The sequence below is a fragment of the Lichenostomus cassidix genome, chromosome 23 (assembly GCF_008360975.1).
Source record: "Lichenostomus cassidix isolate B80296 chromosome 23, HeHo_3.0, whole genome shotgun sequence".
Classification (NCBI taxonomy): Eukaryota; Metazoa; Chordata; class Aves; order Passeriformes; family Meliphagidae; genus Lichenostomus; species Lichenostomus cassidix.
The window spans coordinates 255294-279619 of NC_139503.1; the positions used below are offsets into that span (position 1 = coordinate 255294).

General features: G+C 58.3%; 2 protein-coding genes across 11 annotated transcripts in view; both read left to right on the forward strand.

The window, feature by feature from the left end:
* The window catches only part of AHDC1 (AT-hook DNA binding motif containing 1), a 51624-nt gene extending 41091 nt beyond the window's left edge, over positions 1-10533 (forward strand). For 6 of the 9 annotated variants that reach the window (XM_085081158.1, XM_085081159.1, XM_085081154.1 and 3 more), the window contains 5 exons: positions 1334-1496; positions 2285-2325; positions 2727-7784; positions 7894-8510; positions 9173-10533. In XM_085081158.1, coding sequence (XP_084937284.1) covers positions 2804-7741 — 4938 coding nt within the window. In that variant the 5' untranslated portion in view covers positions 1334-1496; positions 2285-2325; positions 2727-2803 and the 3' untranslated portion in view covers positions 7742-7784; positions 7894-8510; positions 9173-10533. Of the gene's footprint in view, positions 1-1333; positions 1497-1895; positions 2193-2284; positions 2326-2726; positions 7785-7893; positions 8511-9172 lie in introns of those variants that run through there. The other 3 variants (XM_085081155.1, XM_085081161.1, XM_085081157.1) reach the window with 2 other exon arrangements.
* Positions 10534-19479: 8946 nt separating this feature from the next.
* Positions 19480-24326, forward strand: part of WASF2 (WASP family member 2) — a 32003-nt gene continuing 27156 nt past the window's right edge. Inside the window, exon 1 of one of the 2 annotated variants that reach the window (XM_085081393.1) lies at positions 19480-19590. The gene's annotated coding sequence lies outside the window, so the exon portion shown is untranslated. The remainder of the gene's footprint in view (positions 19591-24326) is intronic. The other variant, XM_085081395.1, reaches the window with a different exon arrangement.

Here is a 24326-nt window from a genome sequence, read left to right on the forward strand (position 1 = left end):
CTGCGCCCCGCACCGTGGATGGTGGGTGCTGCCCCCCCCGTGGAGAGTGGGTGTTTGGGGGGTGCAGGTGGTCCCCGCTGTGGGGGGCATTTTGGATGGGGCGGAGTCCTGGTGCAGGGAGTGTTATCCGCGTGTCACCGGACACGTGGCCCCTGTGGGGCCGAGGGCAGGAGCCGGACACCGGTGGTGTGGAGTAAGAGCCGCGGGATGTGCCCAGCGCCTCCGCACTCGGGGGTGCAGACCGGGGACGAACGTGGGCGATGGGGTGTCCAGAGACCCCACACACCCCGGTGGGGACCCCACGGGCATCCCACAGTGTTTGCCAAAGCATCCGCAGCTCTGTGCACCACGGACACACAGGGGGATGGCGGCGCAGAGCTGGGGGGCTGCACCCCGACACCCCCCGACACCCCAAACCTCCCCGCCGAGCCGTGCGCAGCGTGTGCAGCAGGGACCAGCTCCCGGCGGCTGTTCTGGAAAACCTCCCGTTTGTTTCCTTCCTGCCTGCCTCCCCTCCGACAGCTCCCTGGGCACACCAGCAGCCTCAGCAGAGACGAGACCGGTCTTTCTAGCACATATTTTCCTGCTCCACATCGCCCTTGGTGTAACTTTACACCGAGGTGCCCGCATCTCCACGGTGCCAGCGCTGCGCCCAAAGGCTGGCGGAGAGACGGGGAAAGGGGGGGATGCGGATGGACTGACAGGTTTGAATTCTCTTTCCCTGCCTTGTTGATAAGTTGTCACGCTAATACAGACACCGGGAAGAGCCTGGATCACGCCGAGCGCCTGCGTGTGTGTGTCTGCGGGTGTGTGCTGGGGGAGGGAGCCAACCGGCGGGGATTCACACGCGGCGCTGGGGAGGGAAAACAGGCGGACATGCTGGCACGAGGGGACTGCGAAGAGCTGAAGGGATCCGCCGTGCACCCCTGTGCCGCATGGGCAGCGGCTGTGGGCGCCTCGACCTCCTGCAGGAGAGTGCGGGGGCAGAGCTGTATGCACACATGTGTGCGACATGAACATGCGTGTGGATATGCACACGTGTGCCCACAGCCTGGTGGGGAGATGCTCCCTCTTGTAGGGGCAGCCCCCGGCTCAAAGCATGGACACGGTGGGGAGGAAACGGTTGTCCTGCCCCAAAACGCCACCCCGGGCATCCCGTGATGAGGCAGAGGGCACAGCGTGGGTGTCCCCGTGCGCTGTGGCTTTGAGGGGGAGGCATCAACGGGTGGCACACGGCGTGCCCAGCCCTGCGGGCACCCACGGCAGCCGAGGCAGGGGGTGCTCCCAGGGGAGGGGGCTGCCGGGCTGATGTGTGGGGGTCTCTCCCGAGCAGATGGGAGCTCGGTCGCCTGCCAGCCCCTCGCACTGGAGAACGGTGCCAGCCTGCCAGCCGAGTGGTTCCCGCGTGCCCAGGTCTCTGGCCCCCACCAGCCCGGCAGCGACGGCGACAGCAGGAGCTTCCGAGTGAACCTGCACTGCAAACACCCCCGGAATAGGTACCTGGGGTCCTCACCCCAAAAACAGGGAGCGGCACCAGGCGGGGCTTGGCAGCACATCTTGCTGCCGATGTTCTGTCCACCCCTGTCTGGGAGATACAGGGCGAGGGACTCCACGGCTCTGCACAGCCTCTTGGCTTGGGATTTTGGGGTGAAGAGGGGGACTGCAGCTCCCCCCCGGAGTGCAGGGTGGGCTGTGCAGTGGGCACGTGGTGCCCGGAACCCACACATGAGTGCCTGAGCCACCCCACCACCACCCTCGCTGTACCCCGTTCCAGCGTGGGGAAACTGAGGCAGGTGCCACACAGGGGTGTCCCGGCGAGGGGAGGGGTGGCACCGGGCACTGTCACTGCGAGTAGGGGTTGCAGCTGTGCGTGGGGTGTCCGCGGGTGGGTGGGAGCCCCGATCGGGGGCTGTGGGGGGTGGGATGTGCTGAGCCACCTCCTCGGGCGAAGACCCCCCCGTGTGTCCGGAGCGCGGCTCGCCGGGGACACCTAGTGGCAGCGCCACCAAAGGACCCCCGACCCCCCCCGCCCCACGGAGGGGGCGCTGCTGGTGGTGGGCATGGGAGGGGGCGTAAACCTGTCCCCTCTGTCCCCCAGAGCAGAGGCAGCCTCCCCCTCTTTGCCCACCCCCCCCGCAGCCCCGACGCCACGGTGATGGGCGGCCGTGGGAGCTCGGGAGGATCAGCCCCTGGTATGTCCCGTGGAGGGACTGGCATGGGAATGGTGGGCACCTAATGTGTCCCCTCCGTGTGGAGCTGACCCTGCGCACCCCTTCCTTTGCAGAGAGCTCAAGTGCAATAGCAGGAGCAGCAGCAAAACCGAGGGTAAGTTCCAGCCTCCCGAGCTCCCCACAGACCCCCAAACTCTGCCCTAGGGCAGCATGGGGAAATCCAGACCCTCATGGGAATCAGCTATCCCTCTTCACCTGGGAGGGGGCTCTGTGCTAGGGGCTGGCACGGGTGGTCCTGGTGAGAGGAGGGCCCCGTGCTCCTGAGCTGGGGAATGCATCCAGTTTTCCCAAGTCCCCACTTTCCCATTTGTGAGCAGGGCTGGCACATTCCTGCACTGTCAGCTGGGTCCTCACTGGTGACAGGGCAGGGTGAGGTGGGGGATGGATATGGGGACCTCATCCCTGGGAATGGTAGGGATGGAGTGAGGCTCTGCTGGCTGTTTTCGGCTGGCAGTGCCTGTGGAGCTTCACTGTCCCCGTCTCTGCTGTCCACAGGTCCTGGTGTCACCTTCCCTGACCCCCATGTCAGCAACTGCTCGGCCAAGCGGCACGCGGGGGAGGAGGAGGTCAGGATGCGCGTGAAGCCCCCGGGCCCAGTGGTAACAACCAGCGTTGTGCGTGGCTCGCCTGACTACGTCCGAGAGCCCAAATTCTACCCTCCGGGACACCCGGCGCAGCGGCCCCCAGCTTGCCCGGCCGAGAAGGCGTTATCCTGCAGCGTGCTCACTTTCCCTGAGGGATCGTGCCCCACGCTCGGCCGGGAGCACCAGGCAGGCTCACTGCTGCACGGCGACCCGGCCGACCGCTGCCAGAGCGTCCACGGGGGCACCAAGGCGGCCGAGGACCTGCTGGGCTGTGCCGGGGAGCCCCGGATCCTGGGGGGCAGCGCAGAGGAGGCATCCGCCCGCGATCGGGCGCCCAAAACCTTCCCCAACGCGACGCTGGCCTCGGGCCACTGCAACGTTGACAGCATCCTTGCCTTGCTCCGGAGCAAGTGCGGCAACGGGCACATCAACCTCCACCCCGTGGTGCAGCTCATCGACATCATGAAGGACCTCAACCGCCTCTCCGAGGACCTCAAGAACAGCGGGGTGCACCTGGACTGCGGTAGCCTCCGTGGTGGCAGCGGGGCTCACGAGGACAGCCGCCTCCTGTCTGCCGACCGCGACCTCCAGTACAGCTTCTTCTCCTCACCCTCCCTGGCCAACAGCATCCGCAGCCCCGAGGAGCGGGGGGTGCTCCTCAAATCTGACCCGCCGCGGCATCCCCGGCCCCCAGCACGAGACGGAGAAGCTGATGGAGGCGGGGGGAGCGCCCCGCAGCCCCCTGGACACGGTGGGGGCGTGGGGGGAGTCTCCAAAGCATCGACAGATGAAGCCAGCTGCTCCCAGCCCGATGCCGGCGATTACTCGGAGCTGGCTGAGGCGGACATCCTAAACGAGCTGGCCTCCCTGGCTTGCCCAGGGACGCAGCTGCTGGAGTCACAGGCGATGGAGCCGCAGCCCCAGTTGCTGCCAGCCCAAGAGCTGGACTCCCAATCCCGGCTGTTGGATTCCCAGTCCCTGGAGTCACAGCCCCAGCTGCTCGATTCGCAGAGCCTGGAGCCGCTGCCAGAGTCGCTGGAGCTGCAAAACCTGGAGCCATTGGGGCTGCAGTCGCTGGAGCCGCTCTCTGAGTCGCTGGAGCTGCAGTCGCTGGAACCCCTGTCCGAGTCGCTGGAGCTGCAGTCGCTGGAGCCACTGGCAGAGCCTCTGGGGCTGCAGACCCTGGAGCCTCTGCCCGGAGCGCTGGAGCCCCCACTGCTGCGCACTGAGCCCTCGCTGCTGGAGCCACAGCCGCTGGGAACTGTCTCGGAGCTGCTGGAGGCACAGCCCGGTGGTGGGGACCCTCTGCGGCCCCACGGGCTGCAGCCTCGGCTCGGGGGCTGTCCCCTGAGCACCATGGTGAAGCGGGGTCCCTGCGGGGGCCGAGGGGCCGGGCGGTGCGGTGAGGACCACCGCAAGTACGCCCTGCGCCGGACAGACAAGCCAAAGATACTGTGCCGCCGGAGGAGGGCGGGGCGAGGGCGCCGGGTGGATGTCACCCCTGAAAGCCGGGTCATGTCCCCCCTCGCCCTGCCTGCCGAGGTGCCCCCCGGGCCCGAGGAGCCTGACACCCCGCTGCTCAGCCCCCCACCGCCACCACCCCCCACCGCTCTGGACCCGGACGAGATGCCCAAAGCCCCCACAGCGGGGAAGAAGGTCAAGTGCCGGGGAGTGAGGAAGATGGTGGTGAAGATGGCCAAGATCCCCGTGTCCCTGGGGAGGAGGAACAAGACCACCTACAAGGTGTCATCGCTCAGCAGCAACTTGAACCTGGAGGGGAAGGAGCTGGCGGCGAGCAGCTCGATGGAGCCCACGCCGCTGCTCAAGATGAAGAACAACGGACGCAATGTGGTTGTGGTGTTCCCCCCTGGCGAGATGCCCATTATACTGAAGCGCAAGCGGGGCCGGCCTCCCAAAAACCTGCTGCTGGGCCAAGCCAAGCCCAAGGAGCCCACCCCGGAGGTGAAGAAGAGAAGGAGGAGGAAGCAGAAGCTGGCCTCGCCCCAGCCCTCCTACATCGCTGACACCAATGACAGCAAAGCCGACTATTCGGACGTGTTGGCCAAGCTAGCCTTCCTCAATCGGCAGAGCCAGTGCTCAGGGCGCTGCTCACCGCCCCGCTGCTGGACCCCCAGCGAGCCCGAGTCCATCCACCAAGCCCCCGACACCCAGAGCATCTCCCACTTCCTGCACCGTGTCCAGGGCTTCCGCCGGCGCGGCGGCAAGGCGGGGGGCTTCGGCGGGCGCGGGGGTGGCCACGCCGCCCGTGCCGCACGCTGCTCCTTCAGCGATTTCTTCGAGGGCATCGGGAAGAAGAAGAAAGCCCCCACCACCCTCCACGCCGACCCCGTGCACCCCCGCAAGCGCGGCCGGCCAGAGCCCGATCCTGTGGGAAAACCCAAGCGGAAGCGGCGGGCGCGCAAGAATGGAGCACTCTTCCCCGAACCCAGCTCCGGGCAGAGCTTTGGGGATGGCCCTGCCGGAGAGTGGGGTGCGGGGGAGAAGGGCAGCCCCTGGGCCCCCCACCACGGCCACCCTGGCAGCCAGGCCGGACGCAACAGTGGCTACCAAGGGGCCGAGGCGAGACCCTTCCATGCTGCGGGGCTGGAGTCAGGTTCCTCCGGCCGCGCCGGTTTCTATGCCGGCAGCGCACCGACCTCCCAGTCGGAGACTGGTCCGGAGCGGCACAGCCTCTTCACCGGATACTTCCGCTCCTTGCTGGACTCGGACGACTCCTCTGACCTGCTGGACTTCGCCCTCTCTGCGTCCCGCTCTGAGTCCCGTAAATCGGCAGCTGCCTACACGGCCCCCCCGGCTGCACTTTCTGGCCAGCGGGGCATGGCTGCCTACACAGCCCGGGGCGGCAAGGTGGCGGCGGCTAACCCCGGTGCCGAAGCCGCCTTCCATGCGGCCATGCAGGGCCGGCCGGCATTCCCGCCCGGCCGCGCCGCTAGCGCCTATGGGGTGACCCAAGGCTCATCAGAGTGCCGGGGCACCGAGTCCTTCCCCAAACTGGCCCCGCCATCGGCCGTGTCCCGGTCGCCCACGGCTCACCCGGTGGCTAGCGGCACCCCTGGCTACTCCCCGTACGGCAACTACGGCAGCACGGGGCAGAGCGTGGCGCCCGCCAGCGTGTTCCCACCGGGAAAGCAGTACCCATCGGCACAGGACTGCCCCAACAGCAAGGACTGCAGCTTCGCTTACGGCAGCGGCAGCAGCCTCCCTTCCTCGCCCAGCAGTGCCCACAGCGCCGGCTACGCGCCGCCCACAGCCGGTCCCAGTTTGCCGCTGGGAAAAGCCGCCTTCTTCAACAGTGCCGAGCAGGGGGGACAGTTCTCCAACGCCGCGCACACCCCCCTGCGCTGCGACAGCCGGGCCAGCACCGTCTCGCCCGGCAGCTACATGGTGCCCAAGGGGTCGGCGTCCTTCCAGCCCTCTCCCGAAAATTGCCGGCAGTTCCCCAGTGCCGCACCGTGGGCCTTCCGGCAAGGCTATGGTGGGCTGGATTGGAGCTCGGAAGCCTTCAGCCAGCTCTACAACCCCGGCTTTGAGTGCCACCTCAACGAGCCCAACGTCATCCTGGACATCTCCAACTACACCCCGCAGAAAGCTAAGCAGCAGACAGTGTCTGAGACCTTCTCTGAGTCCTCCTCTGACAGCACCCAGTTCAACCAGCCGGCCGGCTACCGGCGTGCCAACAGCGAGGCATCCTCCAGTGAGGGCCAGTCCAGCCTCTCCAGCCTGGAGAAGCTGATGATGGACTGGAATGAGGCATCCTCTGCCCCTGGCTACAACTGGAACCAGAGTGTCCTCTTCCAGAGTAACTCCAAGCCCGGTCGAGGCCGACGGAAGAAGGTGGATATGTTCGACACCTCCCACCTAAGTTTCTCCTCCTCTTCCTCCTCTTCCTCCGTGTACCCCTCCAAGAGGAACACAGGACCCCGGCAGCCCCGGGGTTCCCGGGGGGCTTGTGCCTCCAAGAAGGAGAGGGGGACGGGCAAAGCCAAGTTCCCCACCAAGTCACAGGCGGTGAACCCCCTCTTCCAGGAGAGCACAGACCTGGGCTTGGACTACTACAGCGGGGACAGCAGCATGTCCCCCCTGCCCTCCCAGTCCCGGGGCTTTGGGGTGGGTGAGCGGGATCCCTGTGACTATGCTGGCCCCTATTCCATGAACCCCTCCACCCCCTCGGACGGGACCTTTGTCCAGGGGTTCCAGAGTGACTCCCCCGGTTTGGGGCAGCCAGATTTGGAGAGCAAGCACTTCCCTGCCCTCCCGCACCAGCTGGCAGCCCCCGGCCAGCAGACTGTATTCGAGGCTGGTTTGCAGAAAGCCTTCTCGCCCAACTGCTCCCCGACCTTAGCCTTCAAGGAGGACATCCGGGCAGGCAGCATTCGAAAGTTGCCTGCCTGTGACTCGCTCAAACACACCATGCAGGGTGGGGCTCTGCCACACACCCCACACCTGGCTTGCCGCGACCTCCCCATGCCTCAACCGCACTATGACTCGCCCAGTTGCAAAAATCCCCCGTACTGGTATTCCCCCAATGCCAGCACCCGCAGCCCTTCGTACGACGGCAAGGCGGGGGCTGGGATGCTGGTGGACTTCATGGGCAGGACGGACCCCCCGTGCCTGAACCCCCACTTGAGCAGCCCGAGCGGCACCCACCCCTCCAAGGGCGAGAAGGAGCCCTTGGAGATGTCCCGGGCTCACCACCGAGGACCCTATGCTTGTCCCTTGATCAATGACTTGAACATCTCCCCAGTACCAAGAGACTCAATGCTGCAGCTGCAGGACAACTACAGGTACCCCAGTTTTGCACCCCAAGGGCACCCCGTCATGGCCTCCACCCAGAAGAGCGGGTTTTTGGGACCCATGGTAGAGCAACAACATCCTGAGGACACTTTTACAGTCACCTCATTGTAGTGTCTGCTGACGTGCCAACCGGACAACGAGGTTTTGTTACAGGGTAGGTGGGGGAGAACCTGGGGGTGAGGGTGGCAGAGGGGGAGCCAGGGGACCCCCAGGGCCCTTCTCATCGTGTCCCCCTCTCTCTCCATGTTGTGTTTCTCTTTCAGAGGTAATTTAGCCAGCACTTTTTTCTGGAACACTTTTCAAGTTCTGTATTTAACTGGGATTGGAACAGTTTGTTTGTTTTCTTAAAAAAAAAAGAAAAAAAAGAAAAAAGGAAAAAAAAGAAAAAAAGGAGAAAAAAAAGGATAAAAAATAAGTGCAACAAAAGGAAAAAAATTAATAATAATGGATGAAGAGAGAAACCCCTCGTTTTCCCCCCTCCGCACTCAAGCCCACTCCACCTGCCAACCACCGGCTCTGCTTTCCGGACTGCCACCCTCTGCCCCGCAGCAGGACAATCGGACGGACGGACGGACGGACAGCGCAGGCCCCGCCAGGCCCGGCGCAGGGGTGCAAGCAGGGAGGGCAGGAGGGGATCTGGGGGTCAGCACTGGGTGCCCCCTGCCCACAGCCCGGCTGGGGACCCCTTTGGCCACCCCCGAGAGGCTGTTTGGGGATTCTTGTCTTTTTCTTGTCCCTCCCTGCCCGCTCGCTCCCTGTCCCTCCCTGTCGCTGCGGGGGTTGCTCTTGCCGGATGGACGCCAATGGGTGTTGGGAAGCGCTGGCCCCACCAGGCTCTGGCAGCGTCACCAGCGTGGCTCAGAGATGCCACCATCACCAGGTAAGCGCCAGCCAAGCCTGCCACCCCATGCCTGTCCCCCAGGAGGGTGTACTGGGTGCTTCGCATCCCCGTGGGTTCTCCGACCCCCTGCACCTCCCCTCTGGGTGCCCCCAACCCTTTCTGGGCTGCCAGCACTTGCCCTGAGTGTTGCCCCACCAAGCATCAAACTGGGGACCCTGCTAGCTCCAGTGTCTGGCTGGAGCCTGGGGTGTGGGGTACAGGACCCCAAATATGCCAGAGCTGGGGGGGGGTGTGGGGTACAGGACCCCGGGCATGGCAGACAAGGAGGAGCAGGACCCCACAGCCCTGGGTGTGGATGGGAAGGACCCCAGATCGCCAAGCACATGGGTGCCAGAGTAGGGGTGAACAGGACCTCAGACACCTGAGTATTTGGGTGCCATATTGGGGTGGGCAGGACCCCAGGCCCTGGGAATGTGGGTGCCAGGCAGGGATGAGCAGGACCCTTGTTCCCCGATGTCTGGGTGCCAGAGCCCCGGGTGGGTGGGTGCTGGATGGGAGGTAGGCAAGACCTCAAACACCTGGGTATGTGGGTGTCAGATTAGGGGTGAACAGGACCCCAAACACCCGGGTCTGGGGGTGCTGGGTGGGGTGGGCAGGCACCCCTTGGTGGGACCCTCACCCCTCTCTCCCTCTCCCCCCAGCCACAGCACCCTCGGCCCTGCGCCCCCCACCCATCCCGGCCGCCGCAGCAGAGAGGAGAGGAGAGGAGAGGAGGGGCCACCTCCGGAGGGGACCCCACCCCGCCGCCCCCGCTTAGCCCCCGGCCCCGCCTCGGCCGTGGCGCCGGCGCCGCGTTCTCTCTCTCCTCCCAGCCAGAAAAGCAGAGGGACTCTTTAAGTTTTAATTTTTTTATTTGATTAATTTTCATTTTCTGCACAAAACCAGCAATTGTAAATACTTTTGAAGAAAAGAAGTTAAAAAAAAAAAGTTTAAGGATAAAAAAAAATTTAAAAAGCTGAAAAATCACAAAAAAATAAAAAGAGTCACACATGGAGGGAGAATCCAAAAATGATGGAGAACAGGCCTAAAGCATCGAAGAGGTGAATATGCAGCAGAAAAGAGCAAAAACCCCCCAGTATGCACTGAGAAAAAATTTATTTACAGATCGAGCGACAAAAAAAAAAAAAAAGAAAAAAAAGTAACAATAACCTATTTATTGTATATAATGTTTTATTATAAATCGTGTCTTGTATATTGCATTCTGTACATCTGCTGTGGTTTTGTGGTGTGCAACTTCCGCATGGGTTCCTTGGGTTTTCGTTGCCTTTTTTTTAATGATTCAATGATGATTTGAGTTTTATTTTTATTATTATTCCGAAGAACGAAGGCGGGTTTTTGGTTTTTTGTTGGGTTTTTTGGTTGGTTTTTTTGGCAGTACACACCCAAAGATCCAAATTTGTATAAAAATGAAAAGGAGTTTAAAAAAAAAAAAAAAAAAAAAAGGAGAAAAATATAAAAAAAAAAAAAGAAAGAAAAAAAGTAAGGAATAAATCAATCACAGACCCTCTTGGTGGGGAGGGGGAGTGGGGGGGACTGGGGTAAAGGGGTCCCTTTCCCGGGGTCCCTGAGGTGGTGGCGGTGATGAGCTCAGGGTGTGGGTAGGTGTGTGGGTGCCAGGTGGGCTTTGGGGTTCTCTCCCCCCACAAATTCCCTGTGTGTGTCTCCCCCTCCTCAAGAGTTTGGCAACCTCTGTACAGCTTTGTGGGTTGTGCAAAAAAAGAGAAACACACAGACACACACAAAGAGGAAAAACATCCTGAAATGGATAAAAAAGGCAAAATTCACCAAAAAAAAAAAGGGAAAAATACCCCAATTTGGTCAAAATAGCCCCTCCTTCCCCCACTCCCCCAGCTGCCCTGTGCAGTGCTTGTGCTGCCCTGGCCAGAGGGGCCCCCGTGAGCCCCCCGGCCCCCGCTTTGCCCCTCAAACGGTCTTTTTGTGTTATTTAGGAAGGAATTTTTAATAGGCACTTTTTTATATTAAAAAGAAACCTATATATTGAGCGATGCCCTCTGCTTTCTTGCTTCTCTTTTTCGGGGGGCCGCGGCCTGGCTGTGCCGGGGATGGTTGTTGGATGTTGACCCTCCCCGGATTTAGGGGGGAATGCCAGGATCTGGCTTAAGGTGGGAATTGCAGCAAGAAAGCTGAATTTTGGTACAAACTGGGGTGCGGTGTGACCCGGGGGGCTCCCGCTGCTGCTCTCCTGGAGGCCCGAGGGACAGTGCCAGGGGGGCTGGTGGCACCTTGCGGACCTTGGGGGCTTTGAAGACAGGATGAGTGCCCAGACCTCCTAGCACCACTGGGGAGGAAGGGTGCGCAGGGATGCAGCGTCTTCCCGTGATGGATGGGAGAAGCATCAACGCCCGAAAGGAACAAAAAGAGGAGGAAAATAAGGACAAAATAAATAAAATTCGGAAATCCACCAACTTCCAGCCTGGGAAGATGAAGGCGGCAGCGTCCTCTGGGCGAGCAGAGGGGGGGTCGGGGGTGGGGGGGACCAGCTACCTGTGGGTGGGAGAGGTGAGCGATGCCGGCGGGGTCAGGGCTGCGGCAGAGGAGGGTTTGGGGGGGCCGGGGGGGAGCAGGGGGGTTGCTATGGAGAGGAACACACGGCGCATACTGATGGTGGGGAGCGGGGGGGGTGTCGGGGCTGCCAGCGCCGCCACAGCCCGGGGAGATGCTGAATGGGAGGGGAACGCTGAGGGGAGACCCTGTTCGCTGGGCTGGGGGGAGCAACAAAGCTCCCCCCAGCTGGGAGGAGCCCAGTCCAGTGCAGCCCCACCCTTATAGGGGGCGAGGGGCACCCTGAGCACCCCGGTGGGCTCACAGGACACCCTGACCCACCTCGGGGTGCTGGGAGGGAATGGGGAGCACCTGCCAGGCCCTGCGCCCCAGGTGAAGGTGGTTGGGCATTTAGGGGGACTTCATTTCCAACCTCAAACCCCAGGGGTGCAGAGTGGGGGTCCAGGGAGGCTCCAGGCACTGGTGCATTGCAGACCCCCAGGTGTGCCTGGGGTGCTGCAGCGTGGCTGTGAGGGTGGGGTGGGGTGAGTCCCTCAGCACAACCACAAACTGGGGGCTTTGTTCCTCTGTCCTCCCCCACCAGGAACCCCACAGCACCCTCAGGGTGAGCGGGGGGGGATGGAGGAGGGCTGGGTGCTCTCCCTCCACCCCGGGGGGTCCATGACCCTTCATTCCCAACTTTGCTCCAATATGATGCTTCCCACAAGCATCAAATTTACTCTTTCCCAGCCCAGTTTTCCTCTATCCTGCAGGTCATAACGAGCAGCACTGAAAGATGATGAAATTTCCACCCTCCCCCAGGAGGTAAATCCCACTGGGAAGCATCACCTGGCACAGCCAGAGCCTCGCTGGGTACGACCAGCTGCTTGGACCACAGCTGGATTTTACTTTTTTTATTTTTTAAGTCTCAATTATATCTCTCAAGCAGCATGAGCCACTCTGGAGCCTGAAAAACCTCGTACTGGGGCTGATTGCTGGGGGTTGATCAGCACAGCCCAGCATCGCCTGGGTTTGTAGGGGAAAAGGAGGAAAAACCTCAAAATTTGGAGGGGAAGTGATTGTTTTGCTATTTTTTATTTGTTTAGCATGGATTTTTTGAAGGTTTCTGGGAGCTTCTCGTGGGGGCACCCAGGGTGAGTCCAGCGTGGCCACGTGGTGCCCAGGGATGTGGGATGAGCCAGGTCCTGGTGCCTGGATGTACCTCAGGATGGAAATTATGACCTTAATTAAGCAGCTCTGCTGGGAGGAGAGTTCTGGCCTCTCAGGATGCTGGAGATCAGAGCCCAGGGATTGCTGCAGGACCATGGCATGAGGGATACTCCACGCCAGAGGGGTCCAGGGCTGGACCACCCCTGAGCCAAGAGCGCTGACCACTCGATCCGTCGGGAGGATGGATGCAAGGATGCTCGGAGCACTGAGCCAGGATCCGGCATGCACCTGCCAAAGGCAGCTCTGCCGCCATTTCCACTTTTTTCCATTCCCTTGGAAACACAGGAATTTGCCCTCCTGCCCCTGTCTTCCCCTCCTGCCCATCACCTGGGGCTGGAGCCGGGGGAATTCCTCATTCCCGGGATGTGCTGGGGCAGAGGATGGTGTGCATGGATGCACACATGTTGCACATCCATGTGCACCATCGCCCCGGCAAGGGAAACACATGGGATGCCTGTGCCGGCGCCAGGCTCTCCGCGAGGGTCGTGTCCCCCACCCCCGGCAGGGCAGCCTCAGCACCTCCCCTCAGCCCGCAGTGCTGGGGCCGGCGGAGCCGCCGGGAGCTGCCGGGAGGTTTGGACATCCCCTTCTCCTTCAAATTAATGGCTGTGCCGTGAAGAAAATTGAAGCCATTATTCTTCGCTCGCATCCTTTATACCCACCAACTTCAACCACTTGACATGCTAATCACAGCTAACGAGGGAGGGAGGCGATTTCCCACGTCAGACCTGCAATCCAGCGCAGCCGGGTGGGGAGCAGCTCCCCGTCGGGGGCACGGACACCCCAACAGCGGCACCTCTGCCCCAGCACCGGACCTTCCCTCCAGCAGCACCCCAGCAAACAGCCCTTTCAGCCCCACTGAAGTCCCCATGGCTGGCGTCACCCCAGCTGTTCTTGTCTCCTTGTCAGCCCAGGGCAGCTGGCATGGTGTGTGGGTGATGGTGGTGCCACCCTGCCATGGGCAGCCGTGCTGTGCGACATTCCCGCTGCAGGATCAGCTCCTGCACTGGCAGCAGGGCCGGCAGAGCCCAGCTGGAGCACCAGACCACCCCTGCTTTTCCCAGAGGAACAGCCAGGCCCTCGGAAGATATTTCCAACCCCCCGTGTGTCTGTCCCCCACCATCCTCCTTCCGCTCTGCCGTGTGCTCCAGCGTCCAGCTGAGCCCTGACGCACTCATTGCACCCACCTGCCCATCCAGGGCTGGATTCATCCCAGCCGCCAGCCGGGCAGAAAGCTCTGGAGTCCATTAACATTCCCTGGAGCGATCTAATCCCCCTCTCTGCCCTGGCTCTGGCTTTCACTTGGTTTTAATCAAGCCCAGCCTGGCGCCTCTTAAATAAGGGGGGCGGATGGCACCCAGCTCCCCACATGGCACATGGGTGCTGCTGGCCCCACGGTGGGTGCCAGGGAGGAGGGGGCAGCCAGGGGCAGGGTGTCTGCAGGGGTCTCCACTCTCCGGTAATTTTAAAAGGCATTTTGGAGCTGGAGGAGCTGAGCTCAGCAGAGCCAGGGCCAGCAAAGCCAGGGAATAAAAGCACAGGCGGTTGCAGGGTTGTTATTAATATTTGTTGGATGGTGATGGAGGGAGGGCTCGGCACCAGGGGGAAAATGGCAGGCTGGGGTCCCCGGGAAGGGACGGGATTTGGCAGCTGGATGCCTGGGTTCCTTCCCAGCACCCCAGTGATGGGTGAGGGGTGCAGGATCTGTGCCAGCGCTCCTGGGAACGCAGCTGGGGCAGGAGGTGATGCTCCCCACACCAAGACCCCTAAAGCAAAGCACAGGAGCTCTGCTGGAGCATCTTGGGGAGCTGCAGGACCCCCCCAGGGTGTCTCTCTGGGGACAAGGAGGGTGCAGTGGGGGCACCCATGGCATCATCCCAGGGGAGCAGAAGGTACAGGGGTATCTGGGGTTCTCGGCTTCCAGGGGCTTTGCTGCTTCTCTGCTGCAAAGGAAGCAGGAGCTGAGAGGGCAGAGCCTCCACGGGGGTCCTGGATGAGCCTCTCTGGGTGGGACTGGGGGCTCTGCAGGGTCGTGATGGCCTTGCTGAGTGGGAAGGAGCCAGGAGTGATGCCGTATCCTCCCAGGATGGTAGTGGGGCTAGATGGGATGCTGGGAGCAGAAGCCACAGGGCAGCACATGGAATTTTGGGGGGCAACGTGTGAGCCAAAATGTTTGTTTTTCCAGGGGCCCAGGGTGTGAGTTATCAGCAGTGGCAGAAGCGCGGTGCTTCCCGGCCGGGACTGCGCGCTGGCTCCTCGGGGAGGGATTAAGGGGATTATATTATTATTTGTTATCACTGGTGGGGGGGAGAAAAAAAGAAGAAACCTCCATTGCAGGGAACTCTGCCTAATCGGAGCACAGATTAGCTTCCTGCCTCCACCCGGCTGGGATCGGGGTCCAGGGGGCTCCCCTGCACCTATCCCATCGGCAGTGGGAGCCCAGTGGGGTGACATGGGGTCATGGGGTCCCTAGGGATCCGCCTTGCCTGCGAGCCACATGTGGGACCAGTTTCTGGACATGCCGGTTACTGCCCGGAGCAGCTGGCAGAGGCAATGGCAGCTCCTCTTCCAGCCCCTCCCAGGATTGTGGGAACAATCACCCTCATCTGGGCATGGTGACACCCTGTCCTGGGAGATCACCCCATTGGGCAGTGCAGGGCCAGGCAGGAGGGATGCTCTGCCCCAGGGATGGGGAGAGCCACCTCGAAAGCTCTCAGTGGGGTGAGCTCATGGCCATGGCCAAGGTTTTCCATCTCCTCTCGCCATGGTGGGGGCATCTTGGAAGGTGTAGGAGGGATCTTGGCAGGTTTGGGGGAAGCTGGAGCTCAGCTTGGCAGCACAGGCAGGGGATTTGTGCCTCTCTCAAAAGTGGGACAAAGGCAAGAGCATCCCCTGCCTGGGGGTCTCTGGTGGGCTGGGGATGGAGATGCCCCTGGATTCCTGGCACAGAGGGGTCACCCCTGCCCAGCTCCATGGCTGCAGGATGTCACACCGTGGGGCAGAGGAGGTGTAGGACCTCTGTGAGTTCTCCAGTGCAGCCATCTCAGGAGATTCAGGTATTTTTTTCCTCCTCTTTAAGCCCCCATCTCCATCTGCAGGGCCAGGAGCTCTCCCAGAACAGCCTTACACATGCACATCTTGAATTTTCCTTCCCCAAACCCCCAGTTCCCAGCAAGTAGAGGCTGAAACAGGTTCACACATGGGGTGTAGGCACTGGGACAGCCCCTCTCCAATTTTCCCTTGCCTGGAGTGAGGCTGAAGCCACCACACCACCGCAGAGAGCCCATCATTAGAGCCTGTTCCACACACCCCATCCGCTGATGGACCCACGATTTCCTTTAGTCTTTTATTTACACTTTATTGCTCTTGTTTTTGCACTGGCAAAGCACTGCTGGAGAGCACAGAAATCCTTCAGATCTCGGCTGGCAGCAGAGCTCTGCCTAATCATAGTCATTATCTGGAAGCAGGTAATGGGCATCTTTCCCATGTTAATTTGAAAACAGAATCAGCGAGAGCAGGACACCGGGGACGGAGTATGTTCCCAGCACCCGCCACTCCCTTTGGATGATTTTTGGGTGGCTTCTGTGGATGCTGGTGTGTGGGTTTGGGATGGGGGAACACAGAAACCCAGGCAGAACCACGTGCCAAGCCTCGTGGCTCAATAAATCAGCCAGGAAAGGGGCTGCTGGCCGGAATCCCGCATGGATGGAGCCTGTCCTTACTGCCACAGCAATAAAATCCCCCGGCCTTGTTTTTTTGGCGGCGAGGAGGATGATGGTGGCTCTCCCTCCTCCCTGCGCCATCGTCAGAACTTGCCCCCGTGGCTGGGTCCTTCGCTAACAAGGACTCGTCCCTTTTATCCCCGGCGGCAGGAGGGGATGGGGATGGAGGTGAGAGGCGAGGATTTCTCCCGGGGCCGGGAGGGGAAGGCTGGGTGGCGTTGGAGTTTCGTTTGCTGAGATACCATTAACGAGTGAGCAAAGGTTGCGGAGTCTCCATGGAGACAAGACAGCAAGAGAAGGGAGCGGGTGTGCGCTGGGTGAGAGCTGATTAGTAAATGTCAGCGGCACAGCCACTGCCCGCGCCACGCTGGCGCAGGGACCCGCCGGGCACCCCCACAGCCCGGGCACCTCCTGAGCATCCCGGGCATCCCGCCCATCCCGTGTATCCCAGGCATCCTGTCCATCCTGCGTGCCCGTCATATCACGGGCACCCCGGGTATCCCAGGTACCCCTTCCATCCCGTAGGCTCCGCTGCATCCCGGGTATCCTGCGAATCCCATGTGTCCTTGCATCCCGGGCACCCCGGGCAGCCCATCTATCCCATGTGCATCATTTCATCCTGGTTATTCTGCGCATCCAAGGCACCCTGTGCATCCTGTGCATCCCAGGCATCCCTGTCCTTTCTGGGCGTCCCATTCCACCCCTGGTATCCCATGTGTCCTTGTGCCTCCCAGCTCCATGGGAATCAGGGACGCAGGAGAAGCCTGGGTGCATCTTTCCAAAGTATCCTCACAGCTCTGGTGCTGACAGCCCTGGCTCCTTTCCCATAGGGAGCAGGGATGCAGCTGTGCCTGCAGGGATAGGGGCAATTGGCCAGGGAAAAGACATCCAAGGCTTCAACAAGCTGCCATCTCCTCCCTCCCGTGGAGAATGTCCCCTCTCCCAGTCCCTGGATCACGCAGAGAAAGGATGAGGCTGGACCTGCTGAATCCCACCTGGTTTTCGGCAGAATCCAAGCCCAGGCTGAAGGAATCAGGGTTGGGATGAGGCACTGATTTTTGCCAGGGTCTGTCTGGGGTTATCAAGGGCTAGGACATGGCTGGTGTCCACCTGGGAGGGAGGTGGGAGGCAGGAGCAGCCTGGCTGCCCTTCCCCATCCCCTGGAGCATAATTTACCTCCAGCCAAACACAGAGAAGCACCTGGCAGGCAAGAGCACCAGAAAAAAGTGTCGGGGGGCACCACAGTGGGGAGGGGGGGCTGGAGCCTGCAGTTTAGCAGGTTTTATTCGGCAGCTATAAACAGAGCAGGAGAGATAAAGGTTGCAGTGCAGATACAGATTAGGTGGGTCCCTTGAGGCTGTGACACCTTGAGATAGAGGCAGATCTTCTTCAAGGGAACGGCTCGCTGGCAGCTTGGAAAACACGGAGCTGAGCGGCCTCAAGCAGCACCTCGGCCCCTGGTCTGCACCCACAGGGAAGAACAGGGGGTGCTGGGGCAGGATTGGGATACTGGGGCAGTATCCCATCCTTGGACCGCATCTCGGGTACCTTGGACACCCTGTGTGTCCCATGTGTCCTGTGAATCCCAGGTGCCATGTGGATCCCGTGTGTCCTTTGGATTTCAGGCACCCCATGAATCCCACACACCTCAGGTACCCCACGTGTCTGTGCATCCCAGGCCCTGGGCACCCCATCCCTCCCGTGTATCCCACTTCATCCTGCCAGGATGCAGCAAAGAGCAGCAGGGAGCAGCAGGAAGCACTGACCATCCTCCTGAGGTAGCACACATGGAGGGGAGTGAAGCAAAACAGGCAAGAAATGGGTGTTTCAACACGTCTGTGCATCCACCTCGCCCAGGAGGATCTGGAGGTATGGCGTAGAGACCCCCAGAGGGGCACAGGCTGTGCCACAGGGCAGAAGAGGCACAAACACGAGGGACCAGCACGCCTCATGCTGGAGTGACCCTGGGATGCTGGCTCTGCCATCACGGCTCCAACATGGATTTGTTTGCTTCCCAGCGGGAGCACTGGTGATTTACTCCCTATGGTTTAGTTTAAAGGAGGACAGAGCAGAGAAGAGATGGATGTCTGTGCCAGTGCCCTTCACCCTGCTCTCTCTTCCCCCTCAAGCCCATCAGGGAGGGAGGATTTAATATCCAGGTGCACCAGCAGAAACATGGAATGCCATGTGGTGCAATTTCTGATCAGATCTCTGCTCCTGCAGTTTCTGGAGGGCATTAGCATCACCCTGGCTCTGCCGAGGACCGGGATGAGCTGCAGGATGCTGGCCCCATCCCTGGAAGTGTTCAATGCCACACTGGACAGGGCTTGCAGCAACCCGGTCTAGTCAAAGGTGTCCCTGCCCATGAGTTTTAAGATGAGCTTTAAGATCCCTTCCAACCCAAGCCATTCCAGGATTCTGCTTCTATGCTGTGCTGGAGGCCAGGCAGAGAACAGGGCTTTTCCGAGCCCTGCTGTGAGCCCCACCTGCTGCAGTCCCTGTGGGATGAGCTGCAGGACACTGCCCACCCTGCACGGCCCGTCCCTGTGTCCCCACCAGCCCTATTTGCTATTCCAGGGTCTTTAATTGTTGTTTCCAGCCGCATCAGGCCATGCGGAGAAATCCAGGCGGGAGCCAAAGTCAGCATCCCCCCGGTGATCGCAGCGGCCATTGCCTTGCGTGGCCAGCCAGCAGGGCGGGGGGCTGTCCCCATGGCCCAGCTCTGGGGACCCTCGTGACAGGAGCCCCGATCCTGGTTTGGGGGCTGAAGGGGGCTGGGAACACCCCTCATTGGGGGTCCTGGGAGCTGCGGCAGGACTGGCAGCAGCCAGGCTGCGCTCCTGTTGGCCACCCCAACACTGTCCCTGTCACCTGCGCCCCCTACGCCACTGCCACCCCCGCCTCTCCCCAACGCCCCCATCCCTCCACCCCTTCTCCTGCAGTCGTGTCCCCTAATCCCCCACCTTACACTGCCTGTCCCACAACTCCCACCCTGACCCCAAATCCCAGATCCCAAATTCTGGAACCCGCGCCCCGCCCTGGTTTGACACCCCCGCTCCCCCAGGTGGAACTTTCCTCGCAGGCCGGGAGACCATAGAGGCGATGGGCAACACCAAAGCGGAGTTCTCTGGGGGAGGTGCGGAAGTGACTGATACCCCTTTCTTCCAATGTCACTTGGAAGAATACCAAGCCCTGAATTTCACAGACAAAAATAAATACTTTTGAGATGTTGCACCTTGATTGGTGGTGCAGTTCTCCCCTCTGTCCCTATAATCTGTCCCCAGACCGCCCCCGATCTATGTCCCCTCATGGTACACTCCTCCCTGTTGACTCTCTTTGCGCGGCCGCCTTGGGTGCGGTTCTTCCGCTGCGCCAGTTTCGTACGCAAGTGGCGTAGGGCGGCTTTGATGGACAGAGAGCCGCAGCCAATAGCACGGCAGAGAATCCAAGCGGGCAGCCAATGGCGCTGCGGCCCGGCGGCCGGGGGGAGGCGGGGCGAGGCTCCGTTAGGGCAGGGAGGGGGAGCCGTGGAATGGCGGACGGGCGGGCCGGCCCGCCCTGGTGGTAGCGAGCCCGGGGGCCCGGAGGGGACAGCCGCGGACAGGGTGAGTGCGAGAGGGGAAAGCGGAGCCTCCTCAGACCCTCCGGGCCGCCTCTTCCCGAGGGACAGAGGTGGAGGCGCTGGGGTGGGCCGCAAGGCCCTTGCCAAATAGTGAGCTCCTAGGGTGAAGTGGGTGGTGTTTCCTGCCATATAGTGAGCCAGAACTGCTGTGGTCTCGGGCGGGGGTTTTGGGGGTCTCTTCCCGTCTGGGGCTCCATCCCTGTGCTGACACTTGCTCAGCGCCTCCCGGGGGCCACGGCTTGGTGCGGGATGTGTCCCCGGGCCGGGCTGGCCTGTGGGGCATTAGGGTGTAGGGGGGCCTGCCTGGGGGTGCGCAGAGAGCCGTGCTGAGTGAAGGAAGTGTCACCTGCGGGGCTCTCCCGAGGCCTGTCTGTTGTCCTGGAGCTGTCACAGAGCTCCGGCATAGCGGGCAGTGCTTGGGCACTCAGGGAACAAGGGGGTGCTTCAGGGTTCCTTTTAGCGGGGAGCAGAGGGGTTCCCTTCCTTCCCAAGCAATTGCTACCTGAGTTTGTCACTGGGACTTGTGAAAACGTATCTGTGTTCGTGTCCAAAGTATGTCTGGGTGGGAGCTGGGTGCCCTCATTAAGGGAAACTTCTCCCTCCTGCCTGTCTTCCATCCCCACTCCTGGGTGCACTCCTTGATCTGTTTGGGAACACTTTAAGTGTGTGTGTAATCCCTTTGCCTATGAACCATCCATACAGCACATAAAGTCTAAAACTACTTGGTGTGACACCCTGTGGGTGCTGTAGCGTGCTTCGGGAAATGTTTTTTTTTTTTCCCCTGCAAAGAAGCTTGGGATATGGTTGGATAGTTTGGTTAAGTGCACTGACCTGCTGGTGGCCTCAGACCATATTTCTTCTGGAGAAGAAATAAGTTATTAGGGAATGTCCTTGGGGTTGTACCTCAGCAGCTTTTAGGTTTGTGTTGGGGTTACTTTGGGATACGAATAGTCTGGAGAAAGGTAAGGATTGCAGCTTCTCCCTGTTAGCTGTTATTTGACCTCAAGGACCTTCCTGTGGTAGGATTTTTTATTTCCCTGTTAGGGTTTCACATTTGTCATTGCTATTTTACTTTCTTTAGTGGCAACAACAGAATTGGGCAACTCTTCATGGGTCAGAGCACTGGTGGGACTGAGGGATGTGCTAATGCCAGGAGTTCAGCACTAGGAAACATTGAAAGTCTTAAATCTTTCAGCAGTGCAGATGTTGGTGGACATGAAATTCTGTTAATAATGATTTAAAAACTTCTATTAAATACATCAGCTGCAGGCAGAGTCATAATGGATGAAGCCCTGTGTAACCCTAACACTTTTCTGTTCTTCCCAAAGACTCCTGAGAGGGAGAAGTTGAAGCTAAAAGATGTTGGAAGCCAATTAAGGGGTGCAGATATGCTTCCCTGAGACAAAATTAATGCAAAATGTTGCTTTTATAGAATCGTGGAATGGTTTGGATTGGAAGGAACCTTAAAGACTATCTCATTTTACCCGTGCCATGGGCAGGGACACCTTCCACAGACCAGGGAAGTCCCACTTTATGGGAAGCACCAAGTCTTGCACACTCAGTCATATGAGGAAGAGCAATAGTTATGTTTTCCACCCATTTTCAACATCTGCAGAATCAGTTGCTGCTAAACACTGCAGGAATTCAGAACGCTGCGTTGCGACACTTTGTTCCAATTTGTCCCTTACTGACCTTGAGTGGGTTTTGCTGTAGAAACCAACTCAGAGTTTAATCCTAAACTGAGTTAAAAACAAACCAGGGCCAACATCTCCCCACGAGAGCACAGCCAGCGTGTCCAGAGTGACTTTGAGTCCCCCTTGCATCCAGAGCCAAGCCGGAGTGTTATCCCAGCAGTGGGGTAGAGCACATCAGGCACAAAGTCCTGTGCACTTGGGGATTTTATTTCTTTTTAAGGAATATGCTTGAAAGCATGAAGTTTGAGTGACAGAGTGTGACCTGAGCTTGCAAGAGCTGCCTGATGCTGATCTTGGCTCAAGCTGCAGTTGTCACCATTATTCCTGGGTGTGTTGGTGATGGTGGGATCAGATTTTCTGAGATTTACCTTCCAAAGCCTTGATTTCTGCACGATTTAAGGCCTGGAGGATTGGATTTAGCAGCTCCCTTGTAGCCCACCTGAGATGAGATGAAGCCTTGCTGTGCTTTCTAAGTGTGGATTGTGAGAGGATAAACATCAGGGGTGAACTCAATCTAAACTTTTCCCTAAACTATATATTTTCACTGGTTTTAAAAAGAACTGTGATATTTTTTTGTCCTGTCTGGTAATGAGATCAAAAAGTAAATATCCTAAATTCCATTATTTTTATTTAAAGAAATAAAATCTTTCTGATGGCTCATGCTAGTATAAAACTGGTTTTCCTATGACTAACGTGACACACCACACAGAAATGGTGTCTTTTTGTGAGTTACAACTCAGAAGGTATTTGCAGACAGTGATTCATGACAAGGAATACAACCCTTCTGATCAGTCCCAACCCAGTTTCTCAGCGTGCTTTGAATATATCTCATTCTTCAGGGCTGGTCTAGGAAAGGTTGATTTCATTCACCAAGGTTAGATAATTGTGGTGTGTGGGTGGAGGGGTTAAAACTTCAGTGATTGCCTCATATGCATAAAGTTACACCAACAAATCCCTCTCCTGAGTTTATTTTTTTATATTTTTGAGGTGATAGAAGAACGAAGGTTGGTAGGATTAATGTTTTTTAAAAATAATGTTTTCTTTGACAGATTGTAATAAAGAAGATTTCAGTAAGTGTTAAGACTTGGTATTAATCCTTCTAGATAATTTCTCTCTGGGTATTCTGGACTCAAAATGTTTAATAACTTTAAATGCAAGGTTTTGGGTTTGCCTCTGCTCGGTTTGATGATAATACTGAGTCCTTGGTCATTCAGCTGAGCAAAGTATGTTGCTCATGAGTCAGTCACAAACCAGGAAAGGGATTGAATAACAATTGTGTTTGCATGTGCTGTGGATAAAGTACAGAATGGGACACCAGGAAAAAACACTGCCAAAAGCTCCTTCTGAGGGTTCCAACAGCCACAACAGGCCCTGTCCAGTGGCTCAGCTCTGCCCTTGCTCCTTTGTACAGTTTCTACAGCAAATGCACAGGAAACAACCCAAAAGTGACACACTGTGAAAACCCAGGAAGGCAAAATGCAGCTATTTTCCCAGCCTGTCTTCTGGTGTGTTACTGTTTTCAACAACACTCTGGCTGAAATGGGATCTGTAGTAAGAAATTTGTGTATTTGAGTGTTTATTCTCACTGTGCAAGGATAAATATTTTTGAGATCAGGGCCTTAGTTACCGCAGATTAACATTTATTTAAATACTTTAGGTATTTATAAACACAGGATTAAAAAAAGGCGTGTGGCAGTGGCTTCTGGGTAATAAGCAAATGACTGCTCAGAACAGAACCACCCTAGTGACATTTACTTCCTTTTGTATTTTTGCAACTCTGTGTAATAAAAAAGACATGTTGGTTCTTTTTTGAGGAGGGGAGGCAGATCAGGCTTCGCTGTGAAGAGAGTGCTTGGTAGAAGGTGATCAGATTCAGGCCTAATTCTCATTTATATGACATTTCTTTTTGTATCTGAGGGTCTGCAGGGTATGTTTTTCCCTGCCTGGGAGGCAGTAGGAGGGGAGGTCCCCTCCCGGAAGACCTGAAATGTGAACTTCCACATTATTTTCTTGAGCAAGCAGCGCGGTTGTTAATCACATTGTCCATCGCAGCTCCTTCCCCGCAGTAATGGGCCTGGGAAATAGTTCCTCTAGATCCTGCCCTAATTCCTGAAATCGCAGTAAGGCTCTCTGGTATTAGGTTGCTATTGGAGAAGTGGTGGAGCTCAGATATCTCAAGTATGCATCTGCCAGGGCCTTTGCTGAAGAAATTTAAAGCACCAGGAAGCTCAGTGTATCTCTTACAAATGGGTCAGTGGTGACCTGCTGTGTTCCTTCAGTGCCTTCTGTGTCATCTCCTCTTCCACTGCAATATCCCAGACTCTTTTTGGGGAAGAAGTGGTGGTTTGGGGGATGCTGTGATGCTGTCTCTCAGGAAGGCAGGAGATGCCTGTGAGGCAGCAGCAGTTGGCAGTGGTTCTTAAAGGCTGGAAGTTCTGCCCGGGAGGCTGTTGCTGTGTCACTGCTTCAGGTGAGCTGTTCCCAGGTCACTGGTGACCTATTGGTGAGGTTTGGGTTTTCCTGTGTTACGGTTGGAAGCAGTGCCCAACCCAGAATGGATCAGATTAAAAATCTGGCTGGCCACTAAAAATGGTTTGTTCTTACTGCTGCTGTTAATCAAACCTAAACTGTGAGTTATTAGTTTGGTTTATACTGGAAGTGAAAGAACTGAGAGCTTCTTTTGTGTTTGATCATGGAATCCCAGAACAGTTTGGGTTGGATGGGACCTTAAAACTCATCTCATTCCACCCCCATGCCATGGGCAGGGACACCTTCTGTAGACCAGGTTGCTCCAAGTCCTGTCCAGCCTGGCCTTGAACATGCAGCCTGAGAAGCCTCTACTTGGAAAAGGCTTGTTTTAAATGAATGGTGATGAATTTATTTGAGCAGCTCCTTTTTGAAGCAAAGCCACACATAAAAGAAATTGTCTTTTCACCTAATGTGATACGTATGTGATTTGCTTCTCCAGGATCTCATGGATGCACTGTTTAGATGCATTCAGGAACTGATCAGACCAGTTTATGGA